The sequence below is a fragment of the Equus przewalskii genome, chromosome 6 (genome assembly GCF_037783145.1).
Source record: "Equus przewalskii isolate Varuska chromosome 6, EquPr2, whole genome shotgun sequence".
Taxonomy (NCBI): Eukaryota; Metazoa; Chordata; class Mammalia; order Perissodactyla; family Equidae; genus Equus; species Equus przewalskii.
In genome coordinates, this window is record NC_091836.1 from 21,194,485 (window position 1) to 21,221,310 (window position 26,826).

Below are 26,826 nucleotides of genomic sequence, written 5' to 3' on the forward strand. Positions count from 1 at the left end.
ATTAGGTCATATTTGTTAATATTATTCAAATCTTCTCTATTTTTATTGATCTCTATTATATCAGTTATCATATAACATGAAAGGTATATTAAAATCTCTTACTTGGAGTATAGATTTTTCTGTCTCCTTATAGTTATGCTAATTTTTACTTTATATATTTTGGTGCTCTGTTATTAAGTACATACAAATTTAGAATTGTTTTCCCTTCCTAGTTTATTGAACATTTATCTTTGAGTAATGCTTTTTGCTTTGAAGTCTACTTTTTGCTTAATGTTTGCATGCTGTAACTTTTCCATTCTTTTACTTTTAATCTTTCTAGATGTGTACCTTGTAAGCAGCATATATTTTAAAAATCCATTGTGCTAATTCTTTCTTTGTTTTCTTCTCCCAAAAACCCCAAGCATGGTTGTATATCCTAGTTGTAAGTCCTTCTAGTTTTTCTACGTGAGCTGCCACCACAGCGTGGCAAGTGACAGATAGGTAGTGTGGTTTTGTGACTGGGAAGAGAACCCAGGTCACCAAAGTGGAGAACATGAAACTTTAACCACTAGGCCGTCAGGGGTGGCTCTATTGTGCCAATTCTTAACGTTTCATTGGGGCATTTATTTGAACGAATCAACAATATATTGGAATTTAAATATGCCATCTTCCTATTTGCTTTCTATTTGTGTCACTAGTTTTTTTTCTCTCTCCTTTCTTGCCTTCTCTGGATTGTTTGAGTATATTTTCTTATTTCCTTTCCACCCCCCCTCCCCCAAACTTCACCCCACCCTCGCCCATTAGCTTGATAGTTATACATTCTTTTAGTAGTTATTTTAGAGATTATGGTATACATCCTTGATTTAACACAATATATTATAAATTGGTTCTTTTAATTCTTTCCAGACAATCCAAGGACTTAGGAACACTTTACTCCATTTACTCTACTTCTGATTTCTATGCTACCGTTCTTGTGTATTTTAATTCTCTCTCTCTATTAAACCCTATAAGGCATTATTATTAGTGTGGCTTTATGTAAAATCTTGATTACCCATACTACCCCTTTACCCACATCTCTACCTTTCTATTGCTCTTAATTCCTTCCAAACTCTCTGAGCTTCCACATGGAATCATTTTCTTTCTGACTGAAGAATATCTTTCAGTATTTTCTTTAGTTCAGATATGCTGGTGATGAAATCTGTTTTTGCTCGTCAGAAAAATGTCTTGGGGCCGGCCCCATGGCCGAGTGGTTAAGTTTGCACGGTCCGCTTCGGGGCCCAGGGTTTCACTGGTTCGGATCCTGGGTGTGGACATGGCACCGCTTGTCAGACCATGCTGAGGCAGCGTCCCATGTGCCACAACTAGAAGGACCCACAACTAAAATATACAGCTATGTGCTGGCGGGACTTGGGGAGAAAAAAGTGGAAAGGAGAAGAAAAGATTGGCAACAGTTGTTAACTCAGGTGGCAATCTTAAAAAAAAAATGTCTTTATTTTATCTTCTTTCTTAAAGGATGTTTTCATTGGATAAAGAATTAGGTTGTTTGTTATTTTCTTTTGACACTATAAGGTCACCATTTTATTATCTTCTGATTTCTGTTAAAAAATCAGTTGTCAGTCTAAGCTTTGCACCTTTAAAGTTGATCTTTTTTCCGCTGTGACTGTTTTTAAGATCTTTTCTTTGATTTTCTGTAGTTAATGATATCTCTCAATATGGTTTTATTTTGATTTATTTTACTTGGAGGTTTAGGGAGTCTGGAATCTATGGTTTGATGTCCTTAATTAGTTTTGAAAAATTTCACCCCTTATTTCTCCAACTATTACATCTGGTAAAACCTTTGTCTCTTTTCTTTCTGGGACTGCAGCACACATATGTTACCCCTTTACACTCTGTCCTCTGTTGCTTATGTTATTTTTAGTATTTTCCATCCTTTTCTCTCTCTAAAGATATTTTTTCTTATCTGTCTTACAGTCAAACATTCTCTCTTTAGCCGTGTCTATTCTGCTGTTAAACCTAGCCACTAAGTTCTTAAACTCATTGCATTTTTCAGTTCTAGAATTTTGATTTGATTCTCCTTTATAATTTCTAGTTCTCTGCTACAATTCTCAGTTGAAAGGAATTTCCTCCAACATATTGAGAATAAAGTCTGATAACTCTATTATCTGGATCCCCTGTGGTTCTGTTTCTAGCATCTGTTCTTTGTCTTATTGTTTCTTTTTATCATACTCTCTTGTCTTCTCATGTGCTGGTTAATTTTTATCATATATGGAATATTGGGTTTGAAAAATTGTGGAGATATTTTGAGACCCAGGATGATGTTATCTTCCCACAGAGAAGATTTTCATTTGCTTCTGGCAGGTGGCTAGGATACATTATCAATTCCAGATATTCTTAATCTATTTATAGGGGTTGAGATAATTTGAGTGAGGATACAGTCTCGGCAAGAGCTGGAGTATTTCTAGTTATTTTTACTCCTAGGGTGCAGACCTAAGTGGTCCTGACGCAAAGAGTTAGAGGTTTATCAGGGCATCCCCTTCTTTGCAGACCCTGAACTCCAACTTTTGTCTCTCTAGCTCCTCAGAACTATCAAAATCTCTTCTCATTAGGATCAAGTGGTGGGGGAGTTGGTGTGGCTATATCCTTATAAAAGGGTAGCATGAAGGATCCTTGTGGTGATGGAACTGTTTTGTATCTTTTTTAAAATTTAATTTAATTTTATTATTTTATTGAGATAACATTGGTTTATAACATTATATAAATTTCAGGTGTACAACATTATATTTTAGCTTCTGTATAGACGGCATCGCGTTTACCATCCAAAGTCTAGTTGCCATCTGTTGCTTACACATGTGACCCTTTACTCCTTCACCTCCCCTCACCCCCCATCCGCTCTGGTAACCACCAATCTGTTCTCCACATCTGTATGTTTGTTTGTTTATCTTCCACATGAGTGAAATCATATGGTAATTGTCTTTTCCCATTTGACTTATTTCGCTTAGACTAATACACTCAAGGTCCATCCATATTGTTGCAAATGGCAAGATTTTATCTTTTTTTATGGCTGAGTAGTATTTCATTGTGTATGTATGGAACTGTTCTGTATCTTGAGTGTTGTGTGGTGATCACATGAATTTACACATGATGAAATTGCACAGAACTAAATAGACACACACACACAAACAAGTGTATGTTAAACTGATGAAATCTGAATGAATTTGATGGATTATATCAATGTAAATTTCCCAGTTCTGATATTGTGCTGTAGTTATGCAAGACATTATCATTGGTGAAAATGGATGAAAGATACATGGGCTCTCTCTGCATTTTTTTAATGTGATAAAATATACATGACATAAAATTTACCCTTTTAACCATTTTTAGGTGTACGGTTCAGTACCATTAAGTATGTTAACAATGTTGTACCATCACCACTATCCATTTCCAGAGCTTTTTCATCATCACACACAGAAACTCTGTATCCGCTGAATAACAACTCTCTATTCTACACCCCTCCGCCCCTACCCTCACACCCACCCCCAACCCTTGGTAGCCTCTATTCTACTTTCTGTTGCTATGAATATGCCTATTTTAGGTACATCATATAAGTGGAATCATACAAGATTGGTTCTTTTGTGTCTGACATTTTATTTGGCATAATCTTTTCAATGGGCACCCATGTTGTAATATGTATCAGAATCTCATCCTTTTAAGGTTGAATAATATTTCATTATATGTGTATACCACATGTTGTTTATCTCTTTATCTGTTGGTGGACATTTGGGTTATTTTCACCTTTTGGTTTTTGTGAATAATGCTGTTACGAACATTGGCATACAAATATCTGAGTCCCTGTTTTCGCTTCTCTTTGGCATATACTTAGAAATGGAATTGCTGGATCTCATGATAATTCTATATCTAACTGTTTGAGGAACTGCCAAACTGTTTCCCATAGCAGCTGCACCATTTTACCTTCCCACCAGCATGCACAGGGTTCTACTTTTTTCACATTCTTACTAACGTTTGTTATTTTCTGTTCTTTTCCCCCTAGTAATAGCCATCCTAACGATGTAAAGTGTTATTTCATTGTGGTTTTGATTCACATTTCCTAATGACTAATGATATTGAGCATCTTTTCATGTACTTATTGGGCATTTGTATTTTTTTTGTGTGAAATGTCTATTCCAGTCTTTTGCCAAGTTTTTAATCAATTGTACATTTGTTTGTATTATTTCTTACAACTGCATGTGAATCTGCAGTGAGCTCAAAATAAAAAAGTTTAATTAAAAAATTCTTTTATTTTTCTCAGCCTTTCAGCTGCCTTTTCCTAAAAGCAGCTGATGTGCTTAGGGGAAAAGTTGCCCCCAATATCTAGTATGTCTCTGTGGATTTTCTTCTCCTCCCAAGTCTCTGCCCCATTGTTCTTCACTGCCTTTTTAGCTCACCAATGCCTTCAAGTAGCTTTTTTTAAACATTTTTTCTAGCTTTTCTAGCTGTTCTCAATGGGACAGTTGATCCACATTACCTAATCCACCATTATTGGAAATCTCTTTGTGTTCAGCTATAGTTTTGCAAAAGAGAAATACATCTAAATAAATTTAAAAGTAATTTTTTAAAAGCTAACTCTTTATGAAACTTAAAAATGGCGCTAAATCTTTGCTCAGTAAAAACATTTTGGCATGAGATGGAGATAACGTGGACTAGGTATATGAGGGGAAAAGGCACGGTTTGTTCTCCATTTTACAGTATTTCAAGAGAGGAAAATGTGTTTTAAGCATTCTTATTGTCAGAAAAATTCACTTATTTTATTAGAGTCTCCTGCTTAAACACCATCTCTGCAGAGAGACTGTGTTGGTGGTCCCCAAGACCACTCCTTGGTTTGATGATTCACTAGGAGGGCTCACAGGTCCTAGAAAAATCAGCAAAAGGCAAAGGCACATGGGATGAAGTCTAGAGGAAACCAGGTGCATGCTTCCAAGAGTCGTCTCCTAGTAGAGTCACACAGGACACGTCTAATTCCTCCAGCAATTTGTTGTGACAGCATGTGTGAAATGTTGTCTGCGAAGGAAGCTCACCCAAGCTGGTTGTCCAGGGTTTTTGTTGGAGATCAGCACGTAGGCATATAGCCCCTACATGAGTAACCTCAGTTCCTGAAGCTCCAGACTCCCAGAGGGAAAGCAAGTGTTCATTATAAATCACATTGTTATCACAAACTATCTGGACAAACAAGTACAGTGTGACTCAACGCCTCAGGCGTGCAAAACCACTATCAGACAGAATATTCCAAGAATTCGGTTTCCAGGTGCCAGCCAAGGACCAGTCATGAAAACAGGCTTTTCCTGAGAATGTGCAGGGTTTGAGCAACTGAGGTCTGCTAAATTAGTCCTTTTCTGCACAGAGGTTTACCGTGACCAAACCTGACGAAGGAAGCACCCCTTGTTACTCTCTAGTCTCTCACCCTGCACTATATTTCTTAATGGCACTTATCACTGTCAGACCTTGGGCTATATAATCATTTGTTTATTTGACACTAATTAATAACATATATATATATATATATTTTCTTTTTGAGGAAGATTAGCCCTGAGCTAACATGTGCTGCCAATCCTCCTCTTTTTGCTGAGGAAGACTGGCCCTGAGCTAACATCTGTGCCCGTCTTCCTCCAGTTTATATGTGGGATGCCTACCACAGCATGGCTTGCCAGTGGTGCTATGTCTGCACCCGGGATCCGAACCAGCGAGCCCCAGGCTGCCAAAGCGGAGCGTGCGCACTTAACTGCTGTGCCACTGAGCCGACCCCAATAGCGTATATTTTATTTCTTATTTCTCAGCATTCTTTCTCCACTAGAATATAAATTCCATGAGGCCAGAGACTTTGTTTTGTTCACTGCTGTATTCCCAGTGTCTAAAACAGTGCTTGGCCTATGGTAGGTACTCAACAGATACTTGTTGAACAAATGAATGAATGAAAATTATCATTTACACAATTACTTAGGAATGCCAATAATGTTGACCGGGTCTAAATTACTGGGACATACTGTTATCCTATGAATGACAATTTTCTCATCTGTTTATTTCTCTTTCCTGAACAGGTCTATAATTCAGCAGCCAAGTCTTTCCCTCGAAGATTTGTTTTGCCTTTACATGTCAGTTTGGATGCCCCTGAAGGAAAGAACCTCAGCCCATTGTCCTATTCTTCGGCCAGTGCTGTGAAACAGGCTGATGGAAAGGTATGCTGTGAATGGACATTACACTAAGACTTTGAACTTTAACAGTATTAGTTTTTTCATTGGTTTTTCTCCACAATGTTCGGTGCCCAGTAAGTTTCGTAACATGCAACTAAACAGGGTAAGGTTATGGAACATTGCTTGCACAAGAACCGCAGAATTCTGGGTGGGAGTGAGCACTGTGTTTACCTATCCTTTTTGTATTTTGAAACAGATGTATGCAACTTTCTAATGGTTATGAAATGTCTAAGTATTTGAGATTGGTATGGACCAGCCCAACCTTTTAGGTAATTTGTGCTTATCACAGGCACATCGTCATGGAGCTGTCAATGTCTTAGCTTTAGTAGAATAAAAAGCCCACTTGCCCCTCCTGTGCCATTTGACAGCTTAGTCACCAAACCCAATAATCTTTTATGTATTCATATATATGATAGAAAGAGGAACAATGTGAAAAATGACGTAGGACTGCCGTTTCCAAGCCCTGTCACAAACTTTTATAGTGTATTAGCCCCTCACTGACCTACACTGAAGAAAATAAGTGAGAATTAAAAATTACTACAAATCCTTTGGAACCTCTTTTAGATTTGGTGCTCTTATGAAAATCTGCATCCCGAGGACCTAGAGGAGCAAGGAGGTGTTGAATTTCCCCAGATCAACTATGGCCAATTCAGTGGCAAAAAGTATCATTTCTTCTATGGCTGTGGCTTTCGGCATCTGGTGGGGGATTCGCTGATCAAGGTTGATGTGGTAAACAAGACACTGAAGGTAAGGAAAATCTCTTTCCTTTCCTGAACTCTTAAAAGACCGTCGAAGTAGTTTCTGTTTTGTTTAAGGTAGCTCTTGTGATTCTTTAGTATTTAAGCAGCTCAGCCATTTGCTTTTGTTAAGTTTGAGAACCATGGGATCACCTAGGTTAGGAGTCTGTTCCCTCTAAAGCATCTCAATGAACCACAAGCCCAGAAAAACAATTCTGTGCATGATGTTACTTTTAGAGAAATCGTGGGGTTAAGGTTGTTGGGATGCCTATATTTCAGGTTGGTGGGAAGTTATAATTATACAAATTGTGTTTGATGATCATGGAATCTGCAGCTCAAAAGCTCCCTCTCTCTAGCCTATATTCAACTCAGGGAGCCTGATTCTTTTACAGTTGGAATATTACATTGACAGCCCAATTCATGCTGGGAGTGACAAAAGCTATAGAAAGTTTCCAGCTCATAACCAGCCTTTTATCAGATCCTTTTTTTGGGATTTACAGGTTTGGAGAGAAGATGGCTTTTATCCCTCAGAACCTGTTTTTGTTCCAGTACCAGGAGCCAATGAAGAAGATGGTGGGGTTATTCTTTCCGTGGTGATCACTCCCAACCAGGTAAATGTATTTCACTATCACTAGTCAGAAAGAAAATGAGCACTGAGCCCTTTGAGGGTTATATTTAGTGATGCTATTGATAGGTGATTTTGATTCCATTATGGCACAATCTCCCTTCTGTTCCTCTCCTTACTATTTACATACTCTTTTATCATAATCCGTACTTTATTGTTATTTTAAAGTTCTATTTGTAGAACCATGGTAGTAATTTACATTTGCATAGGAATTTATTTACAAACTACTTTCATATGTATTATCTGATTTAGTGATCAAAATGAGTTTGTGGGATAACATTTTACACATGTGGAATTTGTAACTTAAGGAAGCCAAGACTTGCAACAGATTGCATGGTGGTAAAGCCAGAATTTGAATCTTAATCTTCTGACTTCTGGTCTAATATTCATACCATCTTCTATGCTGCCAATTCCAATCGAATGACCCAAAAGTCTAATGTGGCAAGCCCTGACCTAGTGTTTCAATAATATTGATATCTAACTTCTCATCTAGGGCAATCTTATGGCAAATAGGTTCACTTTGAGTACCAGTTTTGATCAATTATTGGTGGCTGCCTGGGGTATAGGATTCTGAGGCTTTTTAAGGGTTTGGTGAGAAAAATGCTGTGGTCAATTAGTAATGTCTGCCATGGGTTTAGGAGAACTTAGTCCTCATACATGTACTTGCCACTCCTGTAATTAGGCCAGGGAAATTCTCAGTCAGCCCTGCAATGCTACCTTTTGAACAGCTCCACAGTAACATGAAATGGAGGCATTTCTGATTTGGAGGAAAGAATTTCTATGTCTCTTGAGAGATTGAAAAGGGGCAGGTAGAAAGATCATGCGAGTCTGGCCCCTGTGGCCTAGTGGTTAAGTTCTGTGTGTTCCACTTTGGTGGCCCAGGTTTGGTTCCTAGGTGTGGACCCATACCACTCATTGGTGGCCATGCTGTGGTGGCGACCCACATACAAAATAGAGGAAGGTTGGCACAGATGTCAGCTTAGAGCAAATCTTCCACAAGCAAAAAGAGGAAGGTTAGCAACAGATGTCAGCTCAGGGTGAAGCCTCTTCAGCCAAAAAAAAAAAAAAAAAAAAAAATCCTTAAACTCAAAGAGATCCTATGAAGGTGATTAATGTAAACAACTTAATTTTTTTGCTCTAGATATGAACTTCTTCACCATAATTTCTTTTTCAGTCTAGTTTACCAATTCAACAAACGTTCAGTGAATGGATAGGCAGGGCACTGTGCTCAGAGCTGGGGATAGATATGAAGATGAGTAGGACATGGTCTCTCCCTTAGTGACTTTACAGCCCAGTGGAGGAGATAGATTTTTGATGGGGAAAAAAAAGGAATTTTCAGTACTATCTTTCCTTTTCTAGAATGAAAGCAATTTTCTCCTAGTCTTGGATGCCAAGAACTTTGAAGAACTGGGCCGAGCAGAGGTGCCTGTGCAAATGCCTTATGGGTTCCACGGCACCTTCGTAAACATCTGATGGAACAACCACAAGATCTGGGAACTACGTTTAAAATGAATGTGCTCTGTACAGAAGAGAGAGCAAAAAGGGCATCTTACCTTTCAAACCATAGATAACTGGGTTTTAAATTTCTATTAGAAACAGAATTCATGAGATAATTATGGGTTTATATTTTCTTCAGACTCTTCCTTGAAAACATTAAGCAAGTGTTGATACAACCTTTTGAAGAGAGTTTTAAATTTATATTTACTAGACATATCTTCCTCTATGTAATATGAATACATGAAAGAAAAACTAGAACTGGGTCATTACCACCACCAGATAGGCGGGTGACAGAGGTCCTCACACTTAGGAGGAGAAATACAAATAATCATAGATAGTAGAATATGAATATAGATCTGAAAAGTAACATGTTTTTTCCATCCCAGCCTGCCTGTTGCCACTGGTCCCAAGGTACTCACAGACAACAGGAAGCCAGCTATGTCATTCTTGGAGGCTTCTTCTAAACTGGCTGTTTCTGTGCTGTCCATGCAGATGCCACTGCATTTGAACCCCCACTACCACCTCCCACCCCGCATAGGGTGTTCTTTTGAGGGACATCACTAAAATCAGGCATTTCTTCTAATCTCCAGATGTATAGTTCTTCAGAGATTGATGAAAAGTAGATAGTTCTTCAGTTAGTTGGGCAACAGGTGGCACTAGAGACCATATAATCTCCACATTTCTAACCCTCCCCAGTTTTTACCAACAGCTCGAATCAGCCTAGGTCTATCACTTAAGCCACACTCTTGCTAAGGCCTTCAAAATCCCTTGTTCCCTTTTCCTCCAGTTATATCCCCTCCCTCCGCTAAACTCCAACCCTGGGCCAGTTAAACTGTCCTTGCTCCCTGTGCAGGCTGAATGTTGCTGGAGAAGCCCCCCAAACATGTAGTCACCTCATTAGGCTCACTGCACAGTCCTGGACCAACATAATCAATTGCTTCTCAATTTTCCTTGAGTTATTATAAACGTCACAAACTCTATCCGCTTTAATGAAGTGTTCCATACACACAAATGCCACGTGTGGGGGTTTACATTGTGGCAATAAAATAAAAGTTCCAAGTTTTGTATCTGGGTTGGTGAGATACAGAACAACAGTAGCAGTTACAGAATGGGAAGAAGATGCCTCAACAGAGTGAATGTAGCAGATGTGGGAGCTTAGAGGCTGAGGTAGCCATAAGAACATAAATCATCTGCTATTTCACGGAAGTCCTTGGAAAGGCATTGTACTCCCCAGACAAGACATGGAGGTTTGATCTAGATCTTCTCTGAATCTGAAGGGTCAAGGAGACTCTAGTTGACATCTGGGAAGTACACAGATCTGATCACGTCTTTCCTCTGTTTGTAAACCTTTACTCCATCCTGATACACAGGGAGTGAAATTTAAACATATAAAAGTTAGCAGTATAATCATAAAATTTTGACCCAAGGATGCCTGAATTCTACCTTGGCTCTACCATCTATAAGGTTCTTAAAGGAAAAGACGAAAAAGGATTGATGACATTTTAAAATCTGGGAGCGTATGCCTGGTAATCCAATGGAGAAAGTGCTCATAAAATTGAGTGAGCATATGACTAAGACTCAAACCTAGGCAGGGCCTCTTCCCCTCTCTCCAGCCAACTCATCACTGGCCATTGTCTGCAGACTCAGGAAGGGGAGTGTGTGGTGCACAAGTGAGGGGAAAAGGGATTTGGGTCCACCCTAGTGACCTTATCTTAACAAATTACATCTGCAAAGACCCTATTTCCAAATAAAGTCATATTCTGAGGTACTGGGGGTTAGGACTTCAATACATTAATTTTTGGGGGGGACAATTCAACCATAACAGGATCACTGAGAGTGAATTTGGTGAATACCTTTATATAGAATTAGCTTTAATAAAAAAATTTAGAGCAAGAACTCTTCAAATGCAATGACTAAATTTTTCCTGAAGTCAATAAGTAAAGCAATTTCTCAGAAATTCCTTCTACTTTTTACTTTTTAATTTGATTCTTTCAACTGTTTTGGAATGAATAAAGTGTTTGTGTGACCACTGAGTATTATGGTGTTGTTAAGAGTATTTATCTGATGTAGTCAATGCCTGGGAAATATTGTTTATCAGTCATCTTGGATAAGTAATTCACTTATATGGGCCTGTGTTTTCTTATCTGTAGAGTGAGAGGACTGAACTAGATAGTCTCTATCTCAAAAATCTCTGAAGTGTATAATTCTTGGAAGTTTTTTCTTTACGGCCCAATGGGGGAGGTCAGAAAAGTATTTGAAAATGTGTGAAGAATGTTTGCACATAACACATAAATAATTTAATGCAGAGCAAACAACATATAGCTGGAGACAGGAGAGATTTGAGAGAAATCACCATTGGAACTTATATTTCTACCACTCCCATGGTTTTGTCCATGCTTCCCAATGCCTGGAAGAGTGCCAGCCACAGAGTACATATTCAATAAATATTTAAGAATGAATGGAGACAAGATGTGACATTTTACTGGGACCTGTAAGTAGTTTGGACACTCCTTATGAGCAGATGAGAGGAAACACAACACTTTCATCACTCCAGAGGGGTCTACACTGGACGGAGGATTGCTGTGTGTGTTCACGGGGGCATGTGTTTACATGGCGCCAACCCAGAGTGATAAACGGGTCCGTGCATGCGTGTGGCTGATAAGAACAGCTTGAGAATTTCTCTTAGTAAGAATCTTTAGTCCAAAGGTAGTATCATCTCTGAAAGCCACGTGGTCCCACACATGCCCTCCAATTCCTGCTCCCTTTATGCTTTAAGCGCACTGACCCTGGGACTCATCTCAGAGTAACCAGCCACTGGAGGTTTCTGTTGTAACCCAGGGCTTTCTAGTAGGGAGTGGGAGGGGTGGTTCCAAGAGGTCCCTCCAGGACCCAGAGTGTGTCCAGATTGACCCTAACCGCGTGACGTGGCCTCAGGCTGAGCAGACATAAAAATGAGGGACACTAAAACCCCACCCACCTAATCTGACCGCTCCAAGGTACACCTAGCTATTTGGACTCTTGGTGTCCAGAGATTTAGATAGTAAGGACACCTGTTACTGCCTCCAGGCGGCAGAGGGAGCCCCGCCGCCCGACGACGCGGCCGCCTCGCGAAGCGGACAGCGCTCTGGGGTCGCCGCCCGCCCTGCGCAGCCGCGGGGAGGCCCCGCCCGCCGAGCCCGCGCGCGCCGAGGAGGGAGGCGCCGGTGCCCGCGCGGCCTGCGAGGCCATGAGCGCGGTGGGCTGCGGCCGCCGCCGGGCGCGAGTGTCCCGCCTCGTCTCCTTCAGCGCGACCCACCGGCTCCACAGGTGGGGTGTGCGCACAGTGCCAGTGTTGGGGGACGGGGTCCCGGGTGCGAACCGAGGCGTGGGCGGGGCGCACTCGGGCCTTCGTGCGGCCGCCTGGCTTCCTTGACACAGTAACAGAGACATCTGGGGTCGACCGGGCTCCAGAGGAGGCCGTGCTGCGTGGGGGGTAACGCAGCCGACTGCGGAGAGACACGGCCGGGGCGCGCAATCAAACAGCTCCTGTCGCTGCCTCTGTGACCTGAAGCAACTTCTCTGTCCAATCTTAGATTCCCCTAGTTTAGCTCAAAGGGGACGTTCAGAGGAGTTAAACCTGCCCAGATTACACAGCGCCAGGAACACGGTACACTCAAGAAACGTTAGCTACGGTTACATGCCAGGAGCATTAGCTCCTGGAACTGACACAATTACAGCAAGACAAGCACCTTTTACCGAAGATAAAATGCACCCAGATGTTCAGTTTCCTAAGGCAGCTCTGAGAGCAAGCAGCACAGCTGGGATTTGAACCCAGCGTCCTGGCGGCTCGATTGCACTGAAGAGTTGATTTTGAGCAGAGTGTTGCCGCTCATTAGCAAGCTCCACGCTCTGAGCGTCCGTTTCCTTATTAAAATGAGGATAATAATTTCTCCCTGACAAGGGTCATCCGTTCGTTCACTGGACGGGTGTTTGTTGCTGCTTGTCTGGTCTTGTGCTAGGTAACGGGGATGCAGCCGGGATCAGCATGCACCGGTCGCTGCCTCTGTCCGGAGTGTACAATGTGGCCAGTTTTGTGGAGGGTACAGCGGGATCATTTTGTGCAGAAGCTTTGCGAGCTGTAGTACTCTAAATGTAAGAAGTGGATGAGCAGGAGAAAGTGGAGGAAATAATAAAGAGGGTCTCAGAGAGAAAGGGCTTGTAAAATAGAAAGCTCAAGCGTAGGAGGGTGATAAGGCCTCGCTGAAGATGTAGAGCTGACTGGACAAGTCTAGGTATAAAAATCTATTAAGAAAATTGTTCTCTATTTGGAACAACAGCTGAGTATTATAATTTTGAAGTTTCACCTAGTTTGAATACCGCTCAATGGATTGGTGAAGTTGTCAGTAGGCAGTAGTTGAGGCCCTAATAAAGCAAGATTGTGAAAGAGGAGACATACCAGGTCGTGTAATTATTTTTCAGGAGGAATGAGATTTTAAGCCACTTGAGGACAAGCATCTTCTTTTGTCATTGTATGCCCTTACTTCATTCGTCCCGTGCCTAGTATGTAGTAAGTGTTCAGTAAATGTTTACTGAGTTGAAAAATAGAGGGGCCTTGAGCAGATCAGTTGTTGGAATCTTGCTGTGAAAGAGTGTTGAATTTGTTTATGCTAATTTGTGTGGTGCTGTAGTCTAATTAGGGGGCATGCCCTGGTTTCTAACATAAAGCTGAGTAATGAAATCAAATTGATTTATGGCTTTCCATTTGGTGAGCTAAAGTAATAACAAATTGTGAAGCTTTTCAAAGCCTAGAGCCAATAATAAATGAAGGGAATAGAGAAGGTGTCTGAACTTGAGTCGTGTTGACTTTTTTTTTGTTTTTTTTGTTCAGCAAATCTCTGAGTAATGAAGAAAACTTGAAACTCTTTGGGAAATGCAACAATCCAAATGGCCATGGGCACAATTATAAAGGTGAGAGAAAAACTGATGAAATTTTAGCCCTTTCAATAAGGGTGAAAGAGTGTTCGGCAAACGTGGTCTGAGTGAGTAGGAAGCCTTGTGGACAGAGCAGAGCGTGAATGCTTTGAGCCTTGAATGAGAAGTTCAGTGGAAGTTCAAAATGAAAAGATCTGTTGCCTTGGTTGGATATGTCTTAAGAGTTACCTTGCAATTGTCTGCTCTGTTACAGATAGTCCAAAAAAATAAATGGTTTAAATAATTTTTTCCTTGGTCTTAGTGTGCATAATGAGATCCTTTTGGCACCATGTTTCCTTCTAATTAGGTATCGCTGAGGCCAGTTTTAAAATTAGATTGTGTTCTTTGAGTAAATAATGACTGGCAAAAGGGGAATATCGGTTGGGAATATGCTGTATGGCAGGAAAATACATTGGGTCTAAAACTTTGCCAGCTGTGTTCCAAGAAAGTAATTAATTTATGCAAGGGTAAGAGACTTGATTCATTGAGATCTAGCTGAGGTGTCAAAAAACAGCTCCGTAAGCCATAGAGCATCACAGCATATGGTATGGTGGAGAAAAAGGACCAGAAAAAGTGGCAGAAGATCAGGATTTCTAGTTTAGTTACCGCCTCTTACTTGATCTGTGATACCTCTCGTTCTCATTTACTCATTTATCACATAATACCTAGTGGTGTATGTGTGGAGCTGAAAAAATATATGAAAGTTATTAATTTATAAAGCTCTTTAATCATCAAGATTTTTCAAATGCTTCATACAAGCACTTGTTAATTTACAAAGCATTGCTGTAAACTGTGTATACATTCACGTGAGTAAAAGGATAAGTGTTTTAGGCCCAGTAATAGTTGTGCTTGCTCAGAAACGTACTGCCCAGAGTTGGACTAGCTCAGTGTGTAGCTGGACTTCTTGCTGTACATTTTCTACTTTTACAGGCAGTGATCGAGCAGTATCTCGAGCCTACGTAATGGAGCTTCTTACCCAGTGCATCAACATCATAAGCAGAATTTATGCCCTTTTTGGCCTTGGCTAAGCTCCTCTGCTTACCCAAAGCTACTTCTAAGCTCCTCTGTCTTGGCTGAGTCTTGCTTTAGTTGATAAAAAGATCTTAACTAAAAGAAAAGATGTTTTGGGGAAAATATACGGCTTTGCAGGCCAGAGATCTGATACTTAATTTATGTTCCAGACTTGTGCTTGGATGTTAATCTGTTGAAAGTCATGCTGGTTTTTTGGTATTTTGTTCTCTTTCCCATAGTCGTGGTGACAGTACAAGGAGAGGTACGTGCTGAAAATATCTGTATGGTTTGTGAAGATTGCTGGACGCTCTTTCAGCCTACGTGATGGATTCTGTGTTGCAAAATTCTGTTCAAATCAGTATTGCTTCATTGTTGACCTTTGTGTATGGTGAGCTGCTGCCATTCCAGACCTTTCCTTTCCCAATGTGTCATCTTTACTGTGCTGTGCATGGACAGGTAGAAGAGCAGTATAATGAACAGGTTGCCTAGAGCACTTGGTGTTTCTGTGCTGAGATCGATGATTGTCTTGGGGAGGAAGGCAGATGTGGGCACAATTTCTGCACCTTGGACAGCCTTTAATAATTTACCAGAGGTTTAAATACGAAGAGAGCATATTATAGTAATATTCACCTTTGTTGTTTATTCTTTAGATTGATCCTGTTACAGGCATGGTTATGAATTTGACTGACCTCAAAGAGTATATGGAGGTAATGGCACATTGGATATTTATTATGTGCTGCCCCCTAAGTATAATATTTAATGGCCCCCTTTTTGCTTCCCCAGCCGAGTGTCTCCAGAGGTTCTGTGACCTCGTGAGTGGAATTGGGTGTGGGAGTGGGGGGGCAGTTGGAGGAACTACTTTCGTGTTCTTCTAAAGGTGTTTGGGTGACAGTGGAAATTAGTCACAGTTGTATGACAATGATGGGAATACATGTGGCATATTAATCTTGTATTTCTTGCTGGCGTATCCTAATTTCCTCCATTTAACACATTCTACCCTTCTTTCAAGATACAACTTTCTCTTTGAGGGTTTTTTCCCTTCTCTGAATTTTCCTTATGCCTTTGGTCACAGATTTTTAACACGAACCTGTGTCATTCACTCTAGCTTTATTATAAACTCACTGGGGCACTTCGTCAGAGGGATGACACAAAAGAAGTTATGCGATAAAGGGCTTACTGATTGCATCATTATAGAGTTCTTGTCTAGAGATTATCTAGACCAATTTCTTCATTCTATAGATTAAGACTGAGAGACGCTGGACAGTTCACTGACTTGCCCTAGGTCGTGTGGTTAGTCCTTTACAAAGCTGGGAGTAGATGTCCTATCCAGCTTCATTTTTATTATGCCCTCATTTCGCCTGTTTCTTTGGTTCTTCCCTTCAGCTCTGCTCCTTATTTTTGTTCTAAAATTTGACATTTGTTTCATAAAAATGCTGTTATTAATAATCCTTACTTTCACATTACTTATAATCCATATATTTGCATACTTTGCCTCAGTCTTTGAGCTAAGTACTAGAAATACAAAGATGCCTGAGACATACCCCTTACTCACAGAGTGCTTGTGTTGCCTTTTCTAGCAGGTACAGAATGATAAGTGCTTAATAAGTGTTGGTTGAATAAATGAATAAGAGAATGAAGAATGAACAAACAGCACTGTGTTCAAAGTACTTTAGGAAAGCTATAAAGACAGAGTTCTTGCACTTACTGGGGACATATACACACAGTATTGTCCAAGACAAGACAACAATATGAGGAATATGAGACATCCCCAGCAAGCTTGTGGTTAAATACTAGACAGGTTCTCTATACTTTTTCCCACCTTTGTATACCTGAAGGACACCACACACTCCTATCAGTAAAAGTAGCTCATCATGGCCATGGAGGGTAGAGTTAGAAAGAGCCCTGTAGAACAGGCTTCAATGGAAAAGTTGGGACCTGAACTAGAATTGAAGATAAAACAAAGATATTTATTTTCTTGATATCCACGTAGATATTGTTTGATCTATTTTAAAGGTTGTTTGGTTTAGGGCTTATCTTTTTATATGATTCTGGTTTTGCTCAAAAAATGATTGCTATTATTGTTATTAAAGTACCCTTCTTGGAACTATACCATATGGAAACTTAGATTGTTTCACAAATGCTTAGATTTTGTATGACAGCTGAAAGTAAAAACTTAGAAAGGATGAGACAGTTACAATTCTTGCCATTGACAAAGAAAAACATTATGTTTGTGTACAGTCACACGTCCCTTAACCACAGGGATATGTTCTGAGAAATGCACTGTTGGGCAGTTTTGTCATTGTGCAAACATCGTAGAGTGCCTGGAGTGTGCTTACACAAACCTAGATGGTGAAGTCTACTACACACATAGGCTATATGGTATTAATCTTATGAGGCCAACATTATATGTGTGGTCCATCGTTGACTGAAATGTGATTATACGTGGTGCATGACTGTATATAAACATTAGGAAACAATAACAGTCTTTATGTATTTAGGTTTTTTCTCCTAAAGCCCAAGATCATTCTTAAGTTACTTCTTATAGCAGAAATTTAGAACCACTTACATAATTTCAGTCTTAGCCTGCTTTATAAAAATGTAGTATTCACTGGATCTTTGTCCTAAAACATTGTGGCATTATGCTGAAGGTGAGACTTTAGGGAGAAGTATTTCTGGTAGGTTTTGGGACAGAATTCAAGAAGTGTTAAACTGAATTATGAATCACAATGGCTCGTTATGAGAAAGCTCCAGTGAGTTCTTCTCTACTTTTTGGTGTCTTACCTCTTTGCATGCAGTAATGAGGATAACCAGTCATTATGGAGAGCTGGGCCTTACTTTATTTTACAACTTTAAACTTTGTAAGATTGGTTTGTAAGACACAGATGTAGTACTTACAAGTATTGAGTTAGCGGCTAAATGATCAGGTAAGGTTTAGAGGCAAAGGTGGAACACTTTGGAATTAAGAGTCATAAATGGAATCAATGATGTTTTTCCTTTGTTTGTCTAAAGGAGGCAATTATGAAGCCCCTTGATCATAAGAATCTGGATCTGGATGTGCCATACTTTGCAGATATTGTAAGGTGAGTGTGACTGTCTTGCCTTATGTATAGACAGTAAGGAAGAAGAATTGATTTTAACATTTTGTCTGATGACTGTGTGATTTCTAAAGTTTTAGTTTAACGATATCTTTTAAAAGCTAGAATTTGTGTTCTCTGTAACTATTAAACATGAAATTTTGTTTATTTGCCTTTTGATCTTCTTTTCTTTTCTTCTACAGCACAACAGAAAATGTAGCTGTATATATCTGGGAAAACCTCCAGAAATTTCTTCCTGTGGGTGTTCTTTATAAAGTGAAAGTATATGAAACTGACAATAACATTGTAGTTTATAAAGGAGAATAGGTCTTAGGGGTAGATACTATAGAAAGATTTAATTGATTTCCATATTTGAAAAAGATCTTTTTCCCCTCGGACTGTTAAGAAATCATCACATAGTTGTTGGACCTCCACATTGAGTTCTTGAGTGCCTAATTTATTGAAATTGTCAGTAAGACCTGTTTTAAATTGAAATTTATCTAAAACCAAATTTGTAATGTATCCTGAGTATTACTTAGGAGTCTTTCATCTGTAGGTTAAAAATCACTTCATTTCAGCAAAATGTTTTGGTGTAGAATTATTTGAAAGCAAAAGAAATCTATTTTTGTTTTTTCATTATCTCATTTTTAGTATTCGTTTTTCTCTTGATATAATATAAATGGCAAAAGTGTTTATAAGACTTACAGTAGGTGAATCTTAAACAAATAAAATACAGGTGATCACAGAGTCTGGAAATGTAGACAACGTGTATTCCTTGACTGTTTGTTCTAGGGTATGCTTCAGGCCCAAGTTTATTCAGTGAAAATTAGACACACAAATCATCTGAGGCAGTGCATTGTAAATGGATGTACAAGGACTGATGGAAATGCTGCTTTACTGCATATCGTTCATTGAAATTTTGCACAGCTTATTAAACTATGAATTGCTAGTGAGGAACAGCATGTTGAACAAATCATGGAATATCGGTAAACTACTTATTATTAATATTTGTGCATGTTTCCAGACCTACGGCCACCTGAACAGTTTTAACTCGGAAGACTGAAGGATAATCACATATATTAAACCCTATTAAAATAATCAACATGAAAAGGATATATTACTCTGTAAAGCATCTCTTGTATACAGTTTTTCCTAATTGATCCCATTTTGTTCTGATCATTAAACTTACTTGATTAAGTTGAACTGTATTCTTGGCATTCATCTCTGGTGTCTTTTGCTCATGACTAAATCCACAGGAATGTATTTACTTGCTTTGCACAAAGAACTGTTCTCTCTCGTGTTCTCTTTAGTATTCTACTTCTTATAGGGTTTTATTTTTCTCTCCACATAGCAACTAATACACAATGTATTCTCAGACTGTTTCCTCCTGAAAATAGCAAAAAGACTTACGCAGTGGTTACTCTATTAGAGACATTTTCAGAGGAGTATACTTTTATTTTGGAGAGTTAGTAACTGCAGGAATTTTATGATAAATTTTGATAGTAATGCAGGGCCCACTTAAAAAAATCTGAATGTGTTTTAGTTATCAAACACAATTTTTATGTTACTTGTTCCTATATATTTTGTACTGATGACTTGAAAGACAGGATAGCTATAGTTTATTAAGGCACTTTATGTTTTAATTCCCACAAATACCGTGCAAGGTAGGTATTATACCTATTTTACAGATGAGAATATTAAAATTGAGTGAGTTTAAGCTACTTGCCTAAGATCACTCAGCAAATAAATAGCAAACTGAGTGTTTGACACTCAGGGTCTGTCTAACTCCCAAACACAGACTGTAAAAAAAGGATAATGTATGCATATTTCAAGATTTTTTTTTCAAATGCCAATTTTGCAGATCTGATATCATATTAGAAAAACATTATTTTTCATAGTAACATGGACATTCCAGGTGTTTGTTGTTTATGAGTTATTTCAAGAGAGCACTTTTTTTACTTGCTCTCCGTAGGAAATTGGGAGTTCTGTCAATCATCTGTCTTTCTATCTGTCTGTCTATCTATCTATCTATCTGTCTCTTGAGTGAATAAGTGAGTAGTTGAGTGAAGGACTAAATATGTAGGTGATTTTCTTCTAAGTCTCCCTAGAACCTGCTGTCGGAGACCTTATCAAACTATATTTCAATTGTTGCTTTAACTTTCTGATTTTTCACTACCTTGAATTCCTTATGGACAAAGTCTTTATTCTAAGCAGAGTATCTGGTAAATACTACTCAATAATTTTTTGTTGATTAAATAAATGGATGGCATATTGGTAGAAACTGCTGAAGTTTTATAGTGCCTTATACATAATGGACACTTTGTAAATATTTTCAGAATTGAATGACATGAAACTTTTGAGGTTTGAATTTTAGTCCTGGTCCTGTTACTATTGAGTTGTGTCACTTTCATCTCAGAGCCTCAGTTTCTTTACCATAAAATGAGTGCTTGGACCAGATGCTTTCTGAAGTTGCTTCTGCCTGTTCTCAGATTTTATATCTTGATGATTTTAAAAACCAAATGAGTAAATATTAATTTAGAGAAGGAAAAAGATTGCTGTGGGGTGGTGAGGTTTGGAAGAGCTTAGTGGAGGAGGGAAGTCTTGAATGGTACTGAAGTGCTGGGGCAGGGGGAGTGGTGGTTTGGAATTCAGCAGAAAAGAGGGAATAAGTACCCTAAGGGTCGGATTTTACTAGTGAGGTTAGAGGCTGGGAATGTATTTGGGAGATAGTGAATAGATTAACCTTAATAGAGTGGTGACGAGGTGTGAGAGTGTTGGGAAGGTAGCTTGGAAACAATGGGGACAGCCTGGAGGGCCTTGACTATCAGTTTGGTTTTTATCCTTGCAGGAATAGGGAGCTGTTGAAGTTTTGTTTGTTTGTTTTTTAAGAAAGATAACCAGCTGGACAAAGGGAAGCAAGGAAACCAGTTGCAAAGCCTGTTGCAAGGATCTAGACATGAGGCGGTGGGTGTTAGGAGTGTGGTGGTGGCAGTGGAAATAGAGCGACAGGGCAAGGAGAATAGAGCTAGTGTTGTGCAGTGCCTCCTGTGGTGTCAGGCATTCTGCTGAGGACTTTCTATATTACCTCACTTTGTCCTTATAACCACCCTGCGGGTGAGTGTATTAGTTCTCTACTGCTGCATAGCAACATACCCCAAACATAGTAGCTTAAAACAATGCACATTTATTATCTCACAGTTTTTTTTTTTTTTTACTTTTTTTAAAATGGAGATTCAGGGGCTGGCCCCATGGCCGAGTGGTTAAGTTCGCGTGCTCCGCTGCAGGCGGCCCAGTGTTTCGTTGGTTCAAATCCTGGGCGCGGACATGGCACTGCTCATCAAACCACGCTGAGGCAGCGTCCCACATTCCACAACTAGAAGGACCCACAACGAAGAATATACAACTATGTACTGGGGGGCTTTGGGGAGAAAAAGGAAAAAAATAAAAATCTTTATTAAAAAAATAAAATAAAATGGAGATTCATAATAGTTTACATCATTGTGAAATTTCAGTTGTACATTATTTCTTATCTGTCATCACATAAGTGCTCCCCTTCACCCCCTGTGCCCACCCTCCACCCCCCTTTCCCTGGTAATGACTGAACTGTTTTCTTTGTCCATGTGTTTGTTTATATTCCACACATAAGTGAAATCATATGGTCTTTGTCGTTCTCAGTCTGGCTTATTTCGCTTAGCACAATACCCTCCAGGTCCATCCATGTGTTGCAAATGGGATGATTTTGTCTTTTTTTATGGCTGTATCTCACAGTTTTAATGTTCCAGAAATCTGGATGTGGCATAGCTGGGACCCTGGCTCAGGATCACTGGGAAGGCTGCAGTCATCTCAAGGTTTATCTAGGAAGGATCAGCTTCCCGACTCACGTCGTTTTTGACAGGATTCAGCTCCTCATGGGTTGTTGGACTGAGGCCTCAGTTCCTCCCTCCCTTTCTTGCCATATAGGCCTCTTCAGAGAGCAACTCACAACATGGCAGCTTGCTTCATCAGAGTGAGCAAGGAAGAGGGCAAGGGAGAGTGCCAGCAGGAGAGAGGGGGAGGGGGAGGAGGAGAGAGGAGGAAGGTGGGAGAGGGAGGGCTAGCAAGACAGAAGTCACAGTCTTGTAAACTAATCTCTTTTTTTGTGTTTTGTTCCTTAGAAGCAAGTCTGTAGGTCCATCCCACCCTTGGGGGGTGGATTACATGTATATTCTAATGTGTAAAGTGTGATGTGGACAATAGCAGGAGATGAGGAGATGAGGAGGAGAGGTAGGCAGAGGGTGTGTATCTTGCCCGTTTTTACCCCAGGGAAAGCACATCTCACTTTACCAGAGTGAATTATCAGAGCCGCAGCGGTTGTTTCCAACGGGAATGGTGGGGTTTGTAAGTAGGTAAATTTAGAAATCTTTGAGCTGTGATTCTTGAAATTAAAACCGACTCTAAAGTGTGAAGTTAAGAAAAATTATATCGACCATATCTCTGAACTGAATGACCAGAACCCTATCATTTCTGTTGCCTGAAGTGATGTTGTCACCACCAATGTGTTACAAATGTGGCCAGAATAATATGATCAGTTGTATACTTGTGGCCACTAATAGACTAGACCTATGATAAGCGTCCGTCTTGTTTTTAAAAAACTCCAAACTTTTACTTTCCTCCTGGAAAGAAAGTGTCTTGAACATGGGAAACAGATTGTGCTCATTTTGCTTTTGTTATGTCTGGGCTATTTCTAGCCTCCCTTGCAGATAGAAGAATCATTGCTAGTTTCACACAATTTAACTTTATAGCAAGATTCTGTTGCAAGACACTTTTGGAAAATGTCCCAGATAAACGCTGTCTCCACATAGTGGCAGAGAGATCTGCTGTCCCCACAAAAGAAAAGTGGGAGAAGGTGGTTCCTACCCTGGAGCATTTTCAGAGCAGCTCTTCTGCTTTCAAGGAGCTCACTGCTTGGTTTGCTTCCTTCAAAATCCACCCACACTCTCCCGCCAGTATTCTGTCACTATCGAGACAGGAGTATTCATCATTAAAAGAAGAGAATTAGAACACTGTTCTGTTTTTTTTCTTGGTTCTTGGCTAAAGAAATGACATCCCAAACTTGTCTTCTTAAAGATGCCCTTGAAACAAGTCCTCAGTACTTAAGCCCAAGTTCACCTTCGTCCAACCAGTTTATTATTCAGTGAAAATTCCCGATTTAGTATGCTAATAAATATGAATAAGCTTAAAAACCCTTTTCACCTTTCACAAACGTCTTAATAAATATGAGCACCTTGGCTGATGACAACCTGCAGAAACAGAAGGGCTAGGGTTGTCTTTCACCTTTTAAAGTTTTTATTTGCCCACAGATAGTACCGCCTAGGAGTAGTCGGGTGTCTCATGGGCATCTCCAACTTAACATTTCCAAAAGTGACTTTCTGATTTCTTCTTCAGAATCTATTCTTCCATCAGTCTTCCCGAAAAATGCCATTACCATACATTCATATTTTCAAGCCAGAAATCTGGGAGTTGTCCTGAATTCCTACCTCCTACCCCTAATCTTTCAGAAAGTTCTATTGGTTCTACCTCCAAAGTGTGTAATGATTTTTGTCTTTCTCTCCGTTTCCAATACCACCACCCCAATCCAAACCGCCACCATTTCTTGCCTGGGTCACTGACATGGCGTCTTAGCCAGTCTCCTGCTTCCACTTTGGTTCTCTTCAACACTCCTCTCTGCCCCGCCCCCCCAACCCCCACCATGTTACCTTTTGAAAGCTTCCTGTTGCTTTTAAAATATAATGCAAACTCCTCACATTGGCCTGCCAAGCCCTCTATGATCCAGCCACTGTGTACTTCCCAGCCTCAAGCCGTTCACTATGTTTTGGTCACACTGGCCTTTTCTTAAGTCCTAAAGCACACCAATTTCATTCCTGCCTCAAGATCTTTGCATTTTCTGCCCTTCTGCCTGGAATGCTGCCCCTACCCCACCTCCATCCCTTTCAAAAACCTAATATTCTTCATATTCCAGCCTAAATATCACCCTCTTGAAGAAGCCTTCCTCAATCACCCTATATAGGTAGAAATCCTCTGTTATTTTCTATTGTAATACCTATACACTCCACTTTCTTGCAGTTTTAAAATTTTATATATATGTTTCATTTTGTCTTATTTATTTGCTTGCCACTTTATTGTCTGTCCCAACCTTGAGGATGTCAACTTCATGAGGGCCAGAGCCCTGTCTGTCTGACTCATTTTTGTTTCCTAGGGCCTAGTCCAGTGCCTGCTATACATCTCCAAGATATTGGATTATTGAATGGATGAAAGTGCCTGCCATCTGTAAAGAACTCGTTGAACTTGGTTTGGTAAAAATTTGAGATTTAGGGGCCAGCCTGGTGGCATAGTGGTTAAGTGTTTCCACTCCACTTCAGCAGCTTGGGGTTTGCAGGTTTGGATCCTGGGCGTGAATCTAGCACTGCTCATCTAGCCACACTGTGGCAGCGTCCCACATAAAATAGAGGAAGATTGGCACAAATGTTAGCTCACTGACAATCTTCCTCCAGCAAAAAGGGGAAGATTGGCAACAGATGTTAGCTCAGGGCCAATCTGCCTCACAAAAAAACCCCCCCAAAACCACAAAACTTTAATGCCAAACTTTTCAAGCATACTTCAGATAGGTGTTATTCTTTATGTGCTTCAGTTTAGAGAACAACCATCACAACATAAAATAAGACCCCCTAAGTATTCCTCCAATCTGTTTATTTGGCTAACTTTATCTTCCTGGGAATTTTCCATTTCCATTCGTGGGTAAAATTTTAGTCCTCAGCTGCTAAGGATGGGCTAGGACTCTGAATCGAGGGTGTCTTAGTAAATTGCCATCTTCATGACCACACCATCATTTGTTAGCAGCCCTAACTCAGGGGCTCACTGACTAGGTACTCCCTTTATAGCAAGATAAACAGTAAAGATTGGTGGGTAGTTATTGTGGCTCCTGGAGAGTAGGTTTGCCCCAGGCAGAGAGGGCCTCAGCTGGTCTTGCAAAGAATGCCGTTTATCGTTCCATCTGTTTGGCCCCTAGGAACAGGGTTCCTTGTAGAGTGTAGAACTGAACAGATCTGTGGCAACATTGAGACAATATGTGTTTTTCAGCAAACGAGGGCCTGATTTGTTGCCATAATAACTTTTAATAATTCCCAAAGTACTAGGGGGAAATCAAGGCTCCAATCTTGAAGGAGAAAACTGTTTAGAAAAGGAAAAAGAATGCAACCTACCCAGATTGTGGGGGAGAACATTCCACTCTCATTTGAGATTGTGTTGATGTCTGTGTAGTTAACTAACTTCAGGTTTTTGCATTCGTTGGCTTATTGTGAATTAACATTATGCCAGCCATTTGTGTCCAGTGTCTCAATCACTATGACTCTTTAAGGTAGGAGTCAGCTCCAGTTCACCCCGAGGAATCTTGGGTGTAAGGAGATTAAGAGTCTTGTTCAAAGTCACTCAGCAAGTGGAAGAGCTGTAATTGGAACCTAGGTTTGTTTGGCTTAAAAAAAAAAAGAAAAAAACAGACTCAGCAATTAAAATAACTATTTCAAAGATTTTTCCAAGCTCTTTATGTTATTTTCTATTCCCCAATGTCCTTTTATTGTTTTCCTTTTTTTGTCTTTTCTGTCTTCTTCTTCTCTTTTAAAAAATTAATTTATTTTTTATTGCGATAATATTGGTTTATAACATTATATAAATTTCAGGCATATGTCATTATATTTCAATTTCTGTGTAGATTACATCCTGTTCGCCACCCAAAGACTAATTACAACCCATCACCATACATGTGCCTAATCACCCCTTTCACCCTTCTCCCTCCTCGCTTCACCTCTGGCAACCACCAATCCAGTCTCTGTTTCTATGTGTGTGTTTGTCATTGTTTTTATCTTCTAATTGTGAGTGAGATCATAACAGTATTTGACTTTCTCCCTCTGACTTATTTCATTTAGCATAATGCCCTCAAGGTCCATCCATGTTGTCACAAATGGCCGAATTTCATCATTTCTTATGGCTGAGTAGTATTCCATTGTGTATAAATACCACATCTTCTTTATCCGTTTGTCCCTTGATGGGCACCTAGGTTGCTTCCAAGTCTTGGCTATTGGGAATAATCCTGCAGTGAACATAGGGGTGCATGTGTCTTTATACATTCGTGTTTTCATGTCATTTGGATAAATACCCAGCACTGAAATAGCTCAATCATACGGTACTTCTATTCTTAATTTTTTGAGGACTCTCCATACTGTTTTCCATAGTGGCTGCACCAGTTTGCACTCCCATCAGCAGTGTATGAGGGTTCCCTTCTCTCCACATCCTCTCCAACACTTGTTTCCTGTCTCGTTAATTATAGCCATTCTGCCGGGAGTGAGGTGATAGCTCATTGTAGTTTTGGTTTGCATTTCCCTGATAGTTAATGATGTTGAACATCCTTTCATGTGCCTGTTGGCCATCTGTATATCTTCTTTGGAGAAATCTCTATTCGCATCTTTTTGCCCATTTTTTAATTGAGTTATTAGTTCTTTTGTTGTTGAAATGTATTAGTTCTTTGTATATTTTGGGTATTAACCCCTTATCAGATAGATGGTTTGCAAATATCTTCTCCCAGTTGTTAGGTTGGCTTTTTGTTTTGTTGATGGTTTCCTTTGCTGTCTAGCAGCTTTTTAGTTTGATGTAGTCCCATTTGTTTATATTTTCTGTTGTTC

At 39.8% G+C, this 26,826-nt stretch overlaps 2 protein-coding genes across 8 annotated transcripts in view; both read left to right on the forward strand.

Annotated features, from left to right (window-relative positions):
- The window catches only part of BCO2 (beta-carotene oxygenase 2), a 48,176-nt gene extending 37,062 nt beyond the window's left edge, over nt 1–11,114 (forward strand). For all 4 annotated transcript variants that reach the window (XM_008542058.2, XM_008542056.2, XM_008542060.2 and 1 more), the window contains 4 exons: nt 6,069–6,206; nt 6,786–6,968; nt 7,459–7,569; nt 8,943–11,114. In XM_008542058.2, the coding sequence (XP_008540280.1) occupies nt 6,069–6,206; nt 6,786–6,968; nt 7,459–7,569; nt 8,943–9,056 (546 nt within the window). In that variant the 3' untranslated portion in view covers nt 9,057–11,114. The remainder of the gene's footprint in view (nt 1–6,068; nt 6,207–6,785; nt 6,969–7,458; nt 7,570–8,942) is intronic.
- Nucleotides 11,115–12,189: 1,075 nt separating this feature from the next.
- Nucleotides 12,190–19,318, forward strand: PTS (6-pyruvoyltetrahydropterin synthase). 4 transcript variants are annotated; one of them, XM_070624881.1, is made up of 7 exons: nt 12,190–12,386; nt 13,948–14,027; nt 15,281–15,303; nt 15,692–15,748; nt 18,051–18,121; nt 18,319–18,373; nt 19,140–19,318. In XM_070624881.1, the coding sequence occupies exons 1-7, from the start codon at nt 12,307–12,309 to the stop codon at nt 19,176–19,178; spliced, it is 405 nt and encodes a 134-aa protein (XP_070480982.1). In that variant the 5' UTR covers nt 12,190–12,306; the 3' UTR covers nt 19,179–19,318. The 4 variants fall into 4 exon arrangements, with proteins under 4 accessions (XP_070480982.1, XP_070480980.1, XP_070480979.1 ...); XM_070624879.1 differs by having other exon boundaries at nt 12,224–12,386; nt 15,212–15,303; XM_070624878.1 differs by having other exon boundaries at nt 12,228–12,386; nt 15,212–15,303; nt 18,319–19,318.
- Nucleotides 19,319–26,826: the final 7,508 nt, after the last annotated feature.